This window comes from Balaenoptera acutorostrata, chromosome 19 (genome assembly GCF_949987535.1).
Source record: "Balaenoptera acutorostrata chromosome 19, mBalAcu1.1, whole genome shotgun sequence".
NCBI classification, from domain to species: Eukaryota; Metazoa; Chordata; class Mammalia; order Artiodactyla; family Balaenopteridae; genus Balaenoptera; species Balaenoptera acutorostrata.
The window spans coordinates 37,514,824-37,531,136 of record NC_080082.1 but is presented as its reverse complement, the minus strand read 5'-3'; the positions used below and the strand labels follow the sequence as shown (position 1 = coordinate 37,531,136).

At 42.4% G+C, this 16,313-nt stretch overlaps 2 protein-coding genes across 4 annotated transcripts in view; one reads left to right on the top strand and one right to left on the bottom strand.

Annotated features, from left to right (window-relative positions):
• VPS35 (VPS35 retromer complex component) overlaps nucleotides 1-7,590 on the bottom strand; it is a 33,704-nt gene extending 26,114 nt beyond the window's left edge. The window contains exon 1 of the mRNA XM_057534637.1: nucleotides 7,502-7,590. Within this exon, the coding sequence (XP_057390620.1) occupies nucleotides 7,502-7,504 (3 nt within the window). The 5' untranslated portion in view covers nucleotides 7,505-7,590. The remainder of the gene's footprint in view (nucleotides 1-7,501) is intronic.
• Nucleotides 7,591-7,692: 102 nt separating this feature from the next.
• On the top strand, nucleotides 7,693-15,954 carry ORC6 (origin recognition complex subunit 6). Of its 3 annotated transcripts, none has more exons than XM_007167645.2 (7): nucleotides 7,693-8,119; nucleotides 9,979-10,108; nucleotides 11,355-11,518; nucleotides 11,733-11,822; nucleotides 13,383-13,495; nucleotides 13,940-14,008; nucleotides 15,400-15,954. In XM_007167645.2, exons 1-7 carry the CDS (start codon nucleotides 8,055-8,057, stop codon nucleotides 15,525-15,527), a joined length of 759 nt encoding a protein of 252 aa, XP_007167707.2. In that variant the 5' UTR covers nucleotides 7,693-8,054; the 3' UTR covers nucleotides 15,528-15,954. The 3 variants fall into 3 exon arrangements, with proteins under 3 accessions (XP_007167707.2, XP_057390860.1, XP_057390859.1); XM_057534877.1 differs by having other exon boundaries at nucleotides 9,963-10,108; XM_057534876.1 differs by having other exon boundaries at nucleotides 9,955-10,108.
• Nucleotides 15,955-16,313: the final 359 nt, after the last annotated feature.

Here is a 16,313-nt window from a genome sequence, read left to right as displayed (position 1 = left end):
TATAAGGAATATTACTCAATCATAAGGAGTGAAGTATTGATACATGCTACGTGAACTAACCTAGAAAACATTATGCTAAGTGAAAGAAACCAGACACAGAAGACCACATATTGTATGACTCCACTGATATGAAATACAGGCATATCTCAGAGATATTGCACATCCAGTTCCAGACCACAGCAATAAAGCAAATATTGCAATAAAGTGAGTCACACAAACTTTTTGGTTTCACAGCATGTACAAAAGTTATGTTTACACTGTACTGTAGTCTATTAAGTGTGCAATAGCATTATGTCTAAGTAAACAATGTATATACCTTAATTTAAAAATAACTTATTGCTAAAAACTGCTACCCATCATCTGAGCCTTCAGTCATTCTCTTTATGCTGGTGGAGGGTCTTACATTGATGTTGATGCTGCTGACTCATCAGGGTGAAGGTTGGGGTGGCCGTGGCAACTTCTTAAAATAAGACAACAATGAAGTCTGCCTGCATCGACTGGCTCTTCCTTTCATGAACGATTTCTTGGTAGCATGTGATGCTGTTTGATACCATTTTACCCATAGTAGAACTTCTTTCAAAATTGGAGTTAGTTCTCTCAAACCCTGCCCTGCTTTATCAACTAAGTTTACGTAATATTCTAAATCCTTTACTGTCATTTCAACAACCTTCACAGTATCTTCGCCAGGAGTAGATTCCATCTCCAGAAACCACTTTCTTTATTCATCCATAAGAAGCAACTCCTCATCTGTTAGTTTGATCATGAGATTACAGCAATTCAGTCACATCTTCAGGCTCTACTTCTAATTCTAGTTCTCTTGCTATTTCCACCACATCTTCAGTTACTTCCTCCACTGAAGTCTTAAACCAATCAAGGTCATCCATGAGGATTAGAATCAACTTCCTCCAAACTCCTGTGTATGTTGATATTTTGACCTCTTCCCATGAATCACAAATATTCTTAACAGCTTTACTTTATCCAGATCCATCAAAGGAATCACTAACTATGGCAGCTATAGCCTTATGAAATATATTTCTTAAATAACAAGGCTTTAAATTCAAAATAACTCCTTGATCTGTCGGCTACAGAATGGATGTTGTGTTAGCTGGAGTGAAAACAGTATTCATCTCACTTACATCTCCATCAGAGCTCTTGGGTGACCAGGTGCATTGTCAATGAGCATTAATATTTGGAAGGAATCCTTTTTTTCTGGGCACTAGGTCTCAACAGTGAGCTTAAAACATTAAGTAAATTATGTTGTAAACTGATGTGCTGTCATCCAAGCTTTGTTTTTCCATTTATGGGCACAGGCCCATAATTCACAAGGACCCTAGGATTTTAAGGAATGGTAAATGAGTATCAGCTTCAACTTAAAGCCATCAGCTGCATTAGCCCCTAACAAGAGGGTCAGCCTGTTCTTGAAGCCAGACGTTGACTTCTCCTCTCTAGCTGTGAGAGTTTTGTCTACATTGAAAATGTGTTGTTTAGTGTAGCCACCATCATTGTCTTATCTAGACCTTCTGGATAACTTATTACAGCTTCTACATCACCATTTGCAGCTTCACCTTGCATTTTTATGGTATAGAAATGGCTTCTTTCCATAAATCTCATGAACCAACCTCTGCTAGCTTCAAACTTTTCTTCTGCAGCTTCCTTAACCTCTCTCAGCCTTCAAAGAACTGAAGAGAGGGCCTTGCTATGGATTAGGCTTTGGCTTAAGGAAATGTGGTGGCTGGTCTGATCATCTATCCAGACCACTAAAACTTTCTGTTGTGCCTTCTTATCATTCATGTGTTCACTGGAGTAGAACTTTTAATTTCCTTCAAGAACTTTTCCTTTCCATTCCCAGCTTGGCTAACTGGTGCAAGAGGCTGAGCTTTGGAGATGCCTTCCTCACCGAGCTTAATCATTTCTAGCTTTTGATTTACAGTGAGAACGTGCAACCCTTCCCTTCACTTGAACACTTAGAGGCCATCGTAGGGCTATTAATTGGCCTAATTTCAATATTGTTGTATCTCAGGGAATAGGGAGGCTCAAGGAGAGGGAGAGTAATGGGGAACAGCCGATCAGGGGGGCAGTCAGAATACACACATTTATCAATTAAGTTTGCCCACTTATATAGGCACAGTTCGTGTCACCCCACAACAATTACAATTGTAATATCAAAGATCACTAATCGGGCTTCCCTGGTGGCGCAGTGGTTGAGAATCTGCCTGCTAATGCAGGGGACACGGGTTCGAGCCCTGGTCTGGGAAGATCCCACATGCCGCAGAGCGGCTGGGCCCGTGAGCCACAATTACTGAGCCTGCGTGTCTGGAGCCTGTGCTCTGCAACAAGAGAGGCCGCGATAGTGAGAGGCCCGCGCACCGTGATGAAGAGTGGCCCCCGCTTGCCACAACTAGAGAAAGCCCTAGCACAGAAACGAAGACCCAACATAGCAATCAATCAATTAATCAATAAAAAATAAATCTTTAAAAAAAAAAAAAAAAGATCACTAATCACCAGAACAAATATAATAATGTAAAAGTTTGAAATATTGCATCAATTACCAAAATGTGACACAAAGACATGAAGTAAGCAAGTGCTGTTGGAAAAATGGCGCCAAAAGACTTTCTAGCTGCAGGGTTGCCACAAACCTTCAATTTGTTAAAAAAAAAAAAAAAATGCAGTAAAGCAAAAGCACAATAAAACGAAGTGAGCTTGCATCCAGAATAGGTAAATCATCCATAGAAACAAAAAGCAGACTGGTGGTTACCAGGAGGGAGAGTGGATGAGTAACTGCTTAATGAGTACAGGGTTTCCTTTTCGGGTGATAAAAATGTTTTGAAACTAGACAGAGATGGTAGTCATACAACATTGTTAATGTACGAAATGTCACTGAATTGTTCGCTTTAAAATGGTCAATTTTATGTGAATTCTACCTTAATAAAAAAGAAAAATGACTAGAGATAGAATGCCTCTTACACGATGAACTAGGAAGCTGGAAGGCAAGCACTTACTTATAAACACGAAAGTTAAATCTGGTCTGCTCCATTATCAAAGACAATCAAAATAACACTTAATTTCGAGATTAACAAAAAGCACATAAAACCCACTTCTGAACTAGAACCATTTATAAAGATAGAATACTTTCTTGGTCTAATTTTGGAAAGAGAAAAAAATTAATTGAATAATAAGCAATGCCAAGCATCTCTCTATCTTTTCCTGTGGCAAACTCTAGTAAACTGAGTTTCCCTATGACCATACTTCTTCATAAGCATAAATAAATTTCAAAGAAAAAGTTACGTATCTTTTAAACTGAACACTAATTTATACAACAGAACTATTAGTGTAAAATGTTGGCAAGGAGAACATGAGCATTTAAGGATTCTGACTTAATGAAATTCACTGTTCATCATGGTCTAGCCATCTGAAAACTTCAGGGAGACCAAGCTATGGTTTGGGTTTTTTGGCTCTTAACTCTGGATGCAATAGATTTAACAATTATTAGAATCAACGGATTTCACTAGGTTCAGATGGCCAACTTAGACATAAGTAGTGATATATCAGGAAATTTTTATAATTTTTAGTGTGGTAAAACATACATAACATAAAATTTGCCATTTTAACCATTTTTAAGTGTGCGGTTCGGTAGCATTAAGCACATTTACATCGTTTTACATCCATTGCCACCATCTATCTCCAGAACTTTTTCACCTTTCCAAAAGGAAATTCTGTGCCCATTAAACAGTAACTCCCCATCCCCCAACTTGCACTCCAGGCAACCACCACTTAACTTTTTTTTCTCTAGGAGTTTGACTTCTCTCTAGGAGTCTGACCTCATATAAGTGGAATCATACAATATTTGCCCTTCTGTGTCCAGCTTATTTCACTTGGCATAATATTTTCAAGGCTCATCCATGCTGTAGCATATGTCAAAATTTCCTTCTTTTTAAGGCTAAATAATACTTCATCATGTGTATATACCATTCTGTTTATCCGTTCGTCTGTTGATAGATATTTGGGTTGCTTCTACCTTTTGGCTGTTGTGTATAATTATATAGCAAATAAAACTGTGGTTATAAAGAGATTACAAGCAATTCAAAAATATTTGTATAGAAATGACCAGATTCAGTAATCTGTAAACAAATTGGCAAAATTTTTCTATTTTGTATCAATGGGGTTTAAAATTAATAGAAACATATATATATACAATGTAGAAAATTACAGACTTATCAGTAGGCTACAAATGAAGAGATAAAGCTATATTAATGTATTTTTACACATTACTTGTAAGACAATGTAGTTATTATACAAACGGCTATTCTATTCTACTTATTTATTTATTTATTTGGCTGTGTTGGGTCTTCATTGCTGTGCGCGGGCTTTCTCTAGTTATGACGAGCAGGGGCTACTCTTCGTTGCAGTGCGCGAGCTTCTCATTGCGGTGGCTTCTCTTGTTGTGGAGCACGGGCTCTAGGTGCGCAGGTTTCAGTAGTTGTGGCACGTGGGCTCAGTAGTTGTGGCACACGGGCTTAGTTGCTCTGCAGCATGTGGGATCTTCCCAGACCAGGGCTTGAACCCGTGTCCCCTGCATTGGCAGGCAGATTCTTCACCACTGCACCACCAGGGAAGTCCCCAAATGGCTATTCTAAAGGAGCATCTAGATGCCCTTCCTGGGAAGTGTCACATTGAGAGTAGTGCCAGGTATAATGTGAACACGCTCTCATTAAACACAAGCCAGGTACAATGATTCCTCACTCATGAAAGTGGTTCTCCGTTTACAAATGACTCTGTACATAGCAGCTACATGCATCAGAGAAAAATGGAAACACTACAGGGTCAAGATCAAATTAACATTTGTGATCAGGCCCATTTTAGCTTGAGACTCAAGCCAAACAGCCCTCCCAAGTCTACACAGTTAAAAGGTGCAGAGAGGTGGCGCAGTGGTTAAGAAGCTGCCTGCCAATGCAGGGGAGATGGGTTCGAGCCCTGGTCCGGGAAGATTCCACATGCCGCGGAGCAACTAAGCCCATGCGCCACAACTACTGAAGCCCGCGCGCCTAGAGCCCATGCTCTGCAACAAAAGAAGCCACCGTAACGAGAAGCCTGTGCACCACAACAAAGGGTAGCCCCCGCTCGCTGCAACTAGAAAAAGCCCGCGTGCAACAATGAAGACCCAACGCAGCCAAAAATAAATAAATAAATTTATTTTTTTTAAAAAAGGTGCAGAGAAAACAAAGGTCACTACGAACATATCACTTATAAAACTATTCTCCATTCAAACAATGTGCTTTCGCTTCCTCTCATAGCAAACAAGGTTAATAAGAGTACTTACATCACCGTTATGAGTAATAAGTGACACAGATAAAGCCTGAAAAGTGCTTAGCACTGAGTAATAAGCACTTCACATAAGTGTTACCATTATTATATCCCTCTTAGAAACCAGCAATTATCTCCAACGATCCTAGAAACTTATTTGTCAATCTCTCCACTCACGCTACAGATGTAATCTAACAACGCGATGCAAAGCAACTGTAAAATGAAAATAACTAGTCTCACAAAGATACAGAATTTCATTATGTTAATGAAAGTACTATTTTAAAAATGATGATGAGGCACAAAATAGCAATTGAAGTAGGGAGAACTAAGGATGATGAAGGGATGGGAACGTCCCAACATGTATTTTAATACCCAAGTGCCTCCACCTTAATTTACCAATAAATTTCCCCAGGAATCCTATGACGGCACACACCATGAGCATTCACTTCTCCCAGCTTTATCTACTAGCAATACGCTTCCTTCTCCACCTGGGGAATTTCTGCTCACCTTCCTCAGAATCTCAGTTAACATGTTACTTCCTGTAGTCTTTCCCAAGCTCCCCAGGCAGAACTGTCTCTCCCTCCAGGGCCCCACAACACTGAGCTGACAGTGCTAGCTAGCAAAGCGATCCTCAGACTGTATTCCATTAAGTTCCACAAGCACGTCTTCCCTGATAGACCCTTAAGTTCTTTGAAAGCAAGGACTATGTTCCCAGTGCCCAGCAAACTCCATGACATAGAAGGCACACAAGATGCATGATGAACTGAACTGGATCCTAGAATTTTAGGATTGGGAAGGGCCAAAGAGGCAACATTTGTTTTCAGATGCAAAAAGGAGACTCAAAGAAGATTGAGTGACTTGCCCAAGTCACAGAGACAGTGGTTGTGACAAGCCTGCTACTCAAGTTTTCTTTCCCGATAAAATTCATGAGGACAGGACTGTGTGTCTGGCTCACTGCTCCAAACTGGTTCATCAAGCACAGAATCTGGATGTATAGTAGATCCTCAAGTAACTGCTTTGATTACAAAACACTATAAATGTCAATCCATAAATGTTGAGAAACAGAGAAATCCTAATTTAATTTTTGCACCGTTCTTATATCAATTCCCAACTAAAAATTCTGAGAAATAAGCAAAATCACCTTGTATGGCATCATATTATATGAAAGTAATATATGTCAAACATTCTGCTTTCTGGCATTAACACATTTAAAGCGACCCCTGTTTCCAGGCTTACAGGTTTTTAGAAGCCTGTCTACGTAAAGTGAATAGTGAGATAAAACTGACATACTGTACACCAACATCCAAAAACATTATTCATACAGTGCAGACTATGTCAAACGCTAATAAAATGCAAGTGACAACTTGCCTTTGTGGAAACTAGACACAAGGATTCACATTTTGAGGAAGTTCAAGTTCACCAGCCAACAGCCACACCACGATTTGCTGCCAGCACGGAGAGGCGCTAAGGAGTATGCCTACTTCCAGGAAGTAAAACACTTGGATTTCATCAATGGGGAGGTCAGTAAGAGAGCCAGGACGCCCAACGAACAAGTGTTAAAGGAAACAAGCAGTCTCCTTTCCGTCTCTCAGAATTAGTAGATATCAGAGAGCATGAGTCCTTCCAGGAAATTCACGTAAGCGATTCCCTAGAATTCTGACACACACTGCAATCGAAGGGGGCTATGAGGCCGAAGAAGGCCCGGGCACCATTAAGGCCCCTCCGGAAGGTATTTCTTGCACAAGGAAGGGACAAGAAAGCACTACCAGGCACAAAGGTGGAACCGCCAGCAAGGGAGCAGCCTCTGGGCGGATCCCAACGCCACCTCTGAGCCTCAGGCCCTCCGCACGCACCCGTTCCAGCCAAACGCCCAGACCCGGCACTCGGGATCCCATCAAGGCGGGCGGTGGCCGACTCCACTCAGAGGGGCCGCAGGCCCTGACGGACCCCCAGAGCTAATGAGCGGAGACACCTCCTCAAAGAGTAACGGCCGCGGCCAAGTACCCCCGCCCACCCGAGCCCGGATCGCCCCGCCTGCGGCCTTCCCCGGCCTGTCGCCCACCCCGCAGGCCAAGCCGGGCTGGTATTAGCCCGACCCGGCTGCGGGGCCCCGACTCCTCCTGCAAGGCTCCAAGGCGGTGGGAGTGAGCAGGGGCTGGGAGAAGGGTCGACCCGGGGCCCGCGGCCCCTCAGCACTCACCATGGCGACTCCCCTAAGCCTGCAGCAAGCGGAACCCACCCCTCGCGGAGCCTCCCGCGGTCAGGTGACTCTGCGGCCCCTCCAAGCCCCGCCCCCTCTAGCTCCGCCTTCGGACCCTGTAGGCAGCTCCTCGATTGGCCCCCCAAGTCTCGCGTATTTATTGGTCCTTGTCACTTCACGCTGGACTGAGAAACCTAGGCGCCAGCCAATCTCTCCACAGTGTGTGGCGGGACAGTGCGGAGTAGGTGGAAATCTCTTGGCGGCAGGAAGGAGACAGCAGGAGCCTAAGGAGCATTTGAGTCGGCCTAGAAGGGAGGAATAAAAGGAGTGGGAGCTGCCGGCGCACATTCACTTTCTGCCTTGGCGCGTGTACTCGCAGCGCGCACGCTCAGAAGGAAGAACAGGATTGGTTTACGGGGAAGTCGCAACTTCTTGTCCCAACCAATCCAGATGCAGCGGGGGGGTGGGTCCCGGCCCTCACTGGCGGGCGCGACATCCGCGCGCGGGTTTCGTCGCGTTGCAGCTGTTTGAGGGTGTAGTCTTTGTCCGTGCCATGGATCCTGGCGTGATTCGGCGTTTAGCCCCGCGCCTGGGCATCGCCGAGCCGGAGGTGCTGAGGTGAGTACGGTCGGGCGCACCCCAGCGGCCCTGCGCCCTCAGAAGGGATTTAGGCCCTACCTCAAGAAAAACCTCCCGACAGTGGGCTTAGTGAGCAGGCCGGAGGGACGAGTGTAGACGCCCCTGGGAACAGCTAGCACTGTGGGATGCACGGTGGTGGGAAAGGGAGAGAGGCGGAGAGCTTGCGTCGTTTCCCTGAAACTTATTGACTGCGTATACGGCGGAGGCAGGCAGACGGGGTAGAGACCTCATGGAGGGCAGTGTCTATGGTGGCAACGACTACGCAGGAAACGGAATGGGGCGGTGTGCGGAGCCGCTGGGGATGGGGCGGAGCGCAGCCTGGCTGCAGCCTTTAATTTAAAAAAAAACTTGCGAGAAAGCCTCGCAGGGGGCGTGCAGTTGGCGCTGAGACCGGATTTATAGAAGATGCCAGCCACGGGAAGATGTGCGAAGAGGGCCCAAGCAGGGACAGCAACCTGTGCAAAAGCCCGGAGATGGGAAGGACTTTTGCATGATCCAGGATTAGAAATAAAGTATTGGGGCTTCTCTGGTGGCGCAGTGGTGAAGAATCCGCCTGCCAATGCAGGCGACACAGGTCGAGCCCTGGTCCGGGAAGATCCCACATGCCGCGGAGCAGCTAAGCCTGTGCACCGCAATTACTGAGCCTGCACTCTAGAGCCCGTGAGCCACAAATACAGAGCCCGCGTGCCACAACTACTGAAGCCCGTGTGCCTAGAGCCTGTGCTCCGCAACAAAGAGAAGCCACCGCAATGAGAAGCCCTCGCATAGCAAAGAGTAGCCCCAGCTCATCGCAACTAGAGAAAGCCCGCACGCAGCAACGAAGACCCAACACAGCCGATAAATAAATAAAAGTAAAAACAAAAAAAAAAAGAAAGAAAGTATTGTAGTTAAACTGGGAGGGCAGGGCTAGCCTGGGTGCCTGGACTGTCATTTAGGTGAGGGAAGGGAAGGAAAGGAACACCTCCTGGACTCGTAATCATTTAGAACAGTGGTTCTCAAAGTGTGGTGCCTGGACCAGCAGTATCAGTATCTTCTTGGAACTTGGTAGAAATGCACATTTTGGGGCCCCACTATAGGCCTACTGATCAGAAACTCGGGCTGGGACCAGCAATCTTTTCACAAGCCCCAAGGTGACTGTCATGTACACTAAAGTTTGAGAACCACAGATTTATTTTTATTTATGTATGTACGTATGTATGTATGTACGTATGGCTGCGTTGGGTCTTCGTTGCTGTGCGCAGGCTTTCTCTAGTTTCAGCGACCGGGGGCTACTCTTAGTTGCGGTGCGCGGGCTTCTCATTGCAGTGGCTTCTCTTGTTGCAGAGCATGGGCTCTCGGCGCGTGGGCTCTAGACCGCAGGCTCAGTAGCTGTGACGCAGGGGCTTAGTTGCTCCACGGCATGTGGGATCTTCCTGGACCAGATATCGGACCCGTGTCCCCTGCATTGGCAGGCGGATTCTTAACCACTGCACCACCAGGGAAGTCCCGAGAACCACAGATTTAGAGGAAGGAGGAACCCTCGTCTCACTTGCCTGCCTCTGTCACAGCTCATGCTTGTTCCAGTAATGGAAGGCTGAAAGAAGGGTTGGCCTTTTTGGGAGGATTTCAGGAATTTACTTTTGCTTGAAAGTACTTGAGCACAGCGATGTCTGGAGTCAGAGGGTTTGTTCTGTTTTGTAGAACCCTGTCCTCCCCCAAAAGATGTGAGTTTCATTCCCAGCCCCAAATAAACTTGCATAGGAGTTAGGGTCGGAGTGAAGTCCGCCAGGCTGAATTCATTGTTTACCAAAGTATTGAGCAAACTTCTGGAAAAGAGTTTTAGTGAATGTGTTGCTCAGGAAAGCAGAGGAGTACTTGCGACTGTCCCATGTGAAGTGCAGTGGCCTGTCTGCACGAACCACAGAAACCAGCAATGCAGTCATGTGCCTGGACCTTGCAGCTTCCTGCATGAAGTGCCCCTTGGACAGGGTAAGTAGGTCCCACTGAATGTCTGAATAATCCAGTGCCACACTGAAGTTTAATCATGTTTTCATCTCTGGTTGGACTAGCCCCCATCAAAACTCCGTGTTTTAGAATTTTCCTGGCTATTCTCGCATGTTATTCTAGATGAACTTTAGAACCATTTTGTAGAGTTTGAGAAAAAATATTTTTTGCAACATTCTCTTTATTCTTTACTACCTAGTTTTCCTGAGCACCTCTTTCTTCACACAAGGCTGTCTTCCACACTGCCTCTAGCATCATTCTCCTAAATCACATACTTTAAAACCCATGTATTATTTTTCTTCCAATGTCACAGTGGTTGAGAGCCAAGCTATGGCAAGACTCACATGTTGACACCAAATCTCAACACCACCGGTTACTAACTCTGTGAGTCTCTAGTTTCCTCATCCATCAAATGGGGGTAAAGGTATCCATTTCACTGGATAATTATAAGGAGAAAACAATGTACTATATGTAACACTCTTAACACAGTGCCTGTCACATAATGGTACACTGATAAAAATGGTGGCATTAAAAACACCATTGGCCCCCCCATGGGTTGGCTCCCCATTACCATCAAACTCTCCAGCCCTTCTTGAACCCTACTAACCTCAAGCTACACTAGTCACTTAACAGACCATGCACCTTAATGACTGACTTTGTAAATGCAATGCTTTTTTTTTTTTAACCTGGAATGCTTTTCTAGCAAGCTCCTGTTTGTCTTAAAATGACCCTGCCTTGCTGTTACATCCTTTATTAAGCTTTCCTTTCCCAAGCAGAGTTGGTATCCCTCAGTTGTTGATCCTCCTGTTTCTCTCCCAGTTTCCCTCTTATCTCCCTTTCACACACACTCACCCTCCCCACCTCACTCCCACTACTTCCCTCCTTTGTTTTTCCAATGAATTGCACATTGGCACCTTTGTTAAAGCAAATAACCATATATGCCATCTCCTATGTTTTTTAATTCACAGCTTGGCTGGGGTAACACTATGTTGTATTTTAAATTATCTGCACACATGCATGACTGCCTTTCTATAGTATGAGCTTCTTGCCAGCGGTACTTAACTTGCCTGAAATGATTACTGATTTTTGACTAAATGAAGCTAAACTTTTAGGTAGAGTGACTTGCCACAGAATTAATTAATCTTGAAAAGTTGACTTATTAAACAAGTGTTAAAGGCACTAATATACAGCACTTATGATTTTTATGATTCATCTATTTTTCCTTTCAAAGGCTTATTTAATTAAACTTTCTGGTTTGAACAAGAAGATGTATCAGAGTTGTCTTAAATCTTTTGAGTGTTTACTGGGCCTGAACTCGAATATTGGAATAAGAGACCTAGCTGTACAGTTTAGCTGTACAGAAGCAGTGAACATGGCTTCAAAGATACTGCAAAGGTATGAGACATATAATTGAAAATCGATACTGATACATAAAGCAGAAGTATCCAATGTCCTGGTAATTTTCCGTCTTAAAAAATAACTAATATGCTGAAGTGACAGAATGCATATCTTATACATTTAAATAGTTTGTAAGTTCTGATTTGCATTTTCAGTTTCTTTGAAATAATATTTTCTAACAAATAACTCTGCAAACACTGCTTTCACTTAGCTATGAGTCCAGTCTTCCACAAACACAGCAAGTGGATCTTGACTTATCCAGGCCGCTTTTCACCACTGCTGCACTACTTTCAGCATGCAAGTAAGTGTTCCTTTTAATATTCAGAAAACTCTATAATTTATAAATAAATTTCTCGTTGCCAAAGAATACTTCTAATTTAGTTGATTTCAACTCAGAGCATATTTTCCTAAATAACCTTAATAGTGGCCAAGTGACCCGATTCTCAGTTTACCCCACAGTGGACCTGACAGCTAGGAACTAGTGTTGCCCGAAGTCCACTTGCCAAGTGGCTGCCGCATGTATGTATATGTATGCTAAGTCATGAGATCTAGCATTAAAACAGTGCTTAGTTGTGATTTTCCAGTCACATTTTTTTTAAGTACTGATTGCAACTCTTTTTCGAGTAATTTATAAAACTTTTCAATGATAAATTCTTAATTTGAATCTTCGGCATTATCTATGTGTATACTGAAATTTTACCCTGGAAATATTAGTAATTGTTATCTTTGTCTAAAGTTGTCTTGTTTTCTCTTGCTGGAAAACTCCTTAGAAAACAAATTGTAGCTGGTGCTTGAAGAATAGGTTTCTTACTATTTAACCACTAATTTTGGTGTGTTTGGCTCCATTAGCTACTATTAGTGAATAGAAATAGTCCCTTTATTTCAACAAAGGTATATGTATGTGTGGAGGGAGTATGGCTGTTATGGTAGAAAACAGTATTGGCAACCTCACTTTTGAAAGCACATTTCACTGAACAAAGAAAGGTTTGAATGGGTCCGTTATTTTTTTTTTTTTTTTAAAGCAAGTAGCTGAGTCATTGACCTTTTTTTTTTTTAATTTTTTTTTTAATTTTTATTTATTTATTTATTTATGGCTGTGTTAGGTCTTCGTTTCTGTGCGAGGGCTTTCTCTAGTTGCGGAAAGTGGGGGGCCACTCTTCATCGCAGTGCGCGGGCCTCTCACTATCGCAGCCTCTCCCGTTGCGGAGCACAGGCTCCAGGCGCGCAGGCTCAGTAGTTGTGGCTCACAGGCCCAGTAGCTCCGCGGCATGTGGGATCCTCCCAGACCAGGGCTCGAACCTGTGTCCCCTGCATTGGCAGGCAGACTCCCAACCACTGCGCCACCAGGGAAGCCCCGATCTGTTATTTTAAATAAGAAGTTTGTTTTGTATTTTTCATTAATGGTGGTTGTGAAGTGTTATTAGGGAGGGGGTTTTTGGAGGGGAGGGTGGTTTATATTCTTGTAGTCATATAAATATGAGCATCATAAGTGTTTAAAATGAGTTAAACACTTTTAAATGCTGTAATTGTCATTTAGTAAGTTAACATCTGAGATGTATAAGAAAGAGTTCTATAAAGCATGAAGTACTATAGCAAATGTCTTTTATGTGCACCATTTGTTACGTAACAGACCCCCTGTGCATTTTAACTCTCGCAGTACAATAAATAACTAAATAAATAGCTTTAAAAGGTAAGTTTGCATGGTTTTAGCTAATGATATATGTTTGAAATAAAGGGAAAATTAAACAGTTGGGGGCTCTTCATAAAGCCTGAGTGGAAAGGAAATAAGTTGATAACTGGTTGGCCAAAGAAGATAACAATACTGATCTTAAGAACAGCAATTTATCAAATTCTTTTCTAGGATTCTAAAGCTAAAGGTGGACAAAAATAAAATGGCAGCCACATCCGGTGTAAAAAAAGCCATGTTTGATCGACTCTGTAAACAGTTAGAGAAGATTGGGCAGCAGATTGACAGTGAGTATTCATTCCATGTTGCAAGAACGTGTCATTTGAAGATGTAAACCTGCTGGTAAAAGTTAGGTATTTTCAAACTTGCAAACTAGCTGCTTTCTGAATTATATATTCTTGTCTATCTGTAGACAAGATCGGTTTGTACTGAGAAAATTACTATTCTTTTCTATTTTTCAAATAAAATAGCTTAATAACTAAAAAACAAAAACAAAAAAAACCAACCCTGTGATTCTGTAAATTCATGCCTAGAAAATAGATTCTCTGTTCTGAAGTCTGACAGGAAAAGCCAAAGAAAAGAGAAGGGCAAGATCATTTGCCTTCTCCTTATCCTAGTATTTGGTCAATCAAGGTATCTGGTTTTTATTTGTGATCCAAAATATGCTCCAAAACTAAAATTGAAAATAGGAGAAAAATTAACTGTGATAATACTTTTCTTCCCCCCCAAAGGAGAGCCTGGAGATTCAGCTACTCCACCACGGAAGAAAAAGAAGACAGTGGTTGAACCTTCAGCAAAGGGTAAAGCATTATTAGCAAAGGGTGAAGCATTATTAACACCGGATAAACATTGAAATTAGTACAATGGGATTAGTATACAGTGGGTTTAACGCAATGAACAGCCCTTTGCTGCTTTAGCAGCTTGCCTTGACAAGAGTCAGATTTTATATTTGCAGCAACATGGATGGATCTAGAGATTATCATACTAAGTGAAATAAGTCAGAAAGAGAAAGGCAAATACCATATGATATCACTTGTATGTGGAATCTAAAATATGACACAAATGAACTTATCTACGAAACAGAAACAGACTCACAGACATAGACAACAGACTTGTGGTTGCTAAGGAGGAGGGTTCGATTGGGAGTTTGGGACTATCAGACACAAACTATTATATATACGAAGGATAAACAACAAGGTCCTACTGTATAGCACAGGGAACTATATTCAGTATCCTGTGATAAACCATAATGGAAAAGAATATGAAAAAGAATATATATATATGTATAACTGAATCACTTTGCTGTACACCAGAAACTAACACAACATTGTAAATCAACTATACTTCAATTAAAAAAAAAAAGTCAGGGCTTCCCTGGTGGCGCAGTGGTTGAGAATCTGCCTGCTAATGCAGGGGACACGGGTTCGAGCCCTGGTCTGGGAAGATCCCACATGCCACGGAGCAGCTGGGCCCGTGAGCCACAGTTGCTGAGCCTGCGCTGTCTGGAGCCTGTGCCCCGCAATGGGAGGGGCCGCGATAGAGAAAGGCCCGCGCACCGCGATGAAGAGTGGCCCCCGCTTGCCGCAACTGGAGAAAGCCCTCGCACGAACCGAAGACCCAATACAGACAAAAATAATAAATAAATAAATAAATAAATAAATAAGAAAATCCTTTAAAAAAAAAAAAAAGTCAGATTTTAACTAAATCCTGGAAGTTAATCATTTGATAAGACCAGTTTTCCAAGCAGTAGTTTACAGAAATATCATGTAATTAAGAATACGTCTGAAGGCAAACTGCTTAGGTTCAAATCCTGCTTTACCACCGAGTGGCTATGTGATTTTAGGAAAGTGACAATTTCTGTGAACCTCAATTTCCTAATCTATAAAATGTGATTAATATTAGCACCCATTTCGCCTAATTGTGGTGAGGGTTGAAGGAGATAATACAATTAAAAGTGCTGGATTCAGGGCTTGATAAATGTTAGCTATCATCAAGATGTCTTGGAATGCTTGGGGTGTAAGGGAGAGTGAAAAACTGATGTGTTAACTTCTGTTTCCACTTCTCATTTTGGTATCTTATTCCCTATTACCTTAATTAAGATAGATGTTTTAAAGTAAACAAGCTTACTTCTTTCTTACTCATTTGTAAACATAAGGATTTTGAAACATTAAAAATTTTTTTTCTCTCATAGAAATAGAGAATGTAGTAGAGATCCCACATAAACCGCAGAAAGATGACGATCTAACACAGGATTATGAACAGTGGAAAAGGAAAATTTTGGAAAATGCTGCCAAAGCACAAAAGGCTACAACAGAGTGATTTCAGCTTCCAGACTGCCTGTACTGCAAACCAGCAGTGCATCTGCCACCTCAAGGAAGATGTGAGGGCTTTGGAAATTTGTTTGAACTTTTATAACAAGGATCCTATCCTTAATAGCAAAGAAACCAGCATTGGGGCTGAGCAGGGTGGCTCTCACAGGGGCAGCAAATTCGTTAGATTAGCCACAGCGCCTGGTTGGCTCAGCCTTGGCTCCCCACAGGTCTGCACTCTCCTACAAAATGTCATTGAAGCTATTTTGCTTTCTTGTTTTGTTTTAAGCAAAATACAGTCTCCTGTCCCATCCAGAACATGAAATTCAAGCTGAATGGAGTCTAAAGATTTTACTTAAGTTTTTGTGTTAATCTCTTGGTTTGACTGAATCAATATATAGTACAGCCTAAGTTAATAAATATTATTTTTATATGCATTCAAGGTGCAGTTGTTATCAGTTTGGGAGAATCTGTGGTATGCCAAAAGCCGTCTACTCTAGCAGGAAAAAAGCCCATACTGCTCCCCAGAGCACAAACTCTTCAATCAGACTTTCTGGGTTTAAAACACTGCTCAGCCATTTACCACCTGTGAAACCTTGAGCAAATTAATTATCTTCTTTATGCCAAATCAATAAGTAGGAATAAAAGTAATGTCTACCTCATAGAATAATTTGGAGGAGTATCTGAGCTAATACATGTAAAGCATTTAGTACAGCTCCTGGTATAAGTATTTAGTAAGTATTAAAATACAGAAAGAAACACATATAGAGGTCTCACATAACTAGTTATATATTAG

What these genes read in the sequence shown, in the direction of transcription:
- ORC6 (XM_057534876.1), top strand. Translation starts at nt 8,055, where the DNA reads ATGGATCCTGGCGTGATTCGGCGTTTAGCCCCGCGCCTGGGCATCGCC. An exon ending in GCACTACTTTCAGCATGCAA is followed by an intron (nt 11,823 to 13,382) that starts GTAAGTGTTCCT and finishes ATTCTTTTCTAG; the next exon opens with GATTCTAAAGCTAAAGGTGG. An exon ending in GGTTGAACCTTCAGCAAAGG is followed by an intron (nt 14,009 to 15,399) that starts GTAAAGCATTAT and finishes TTTCTCTCATAG; the next exon opens with AAATAGAGAATGTAGTAGAG.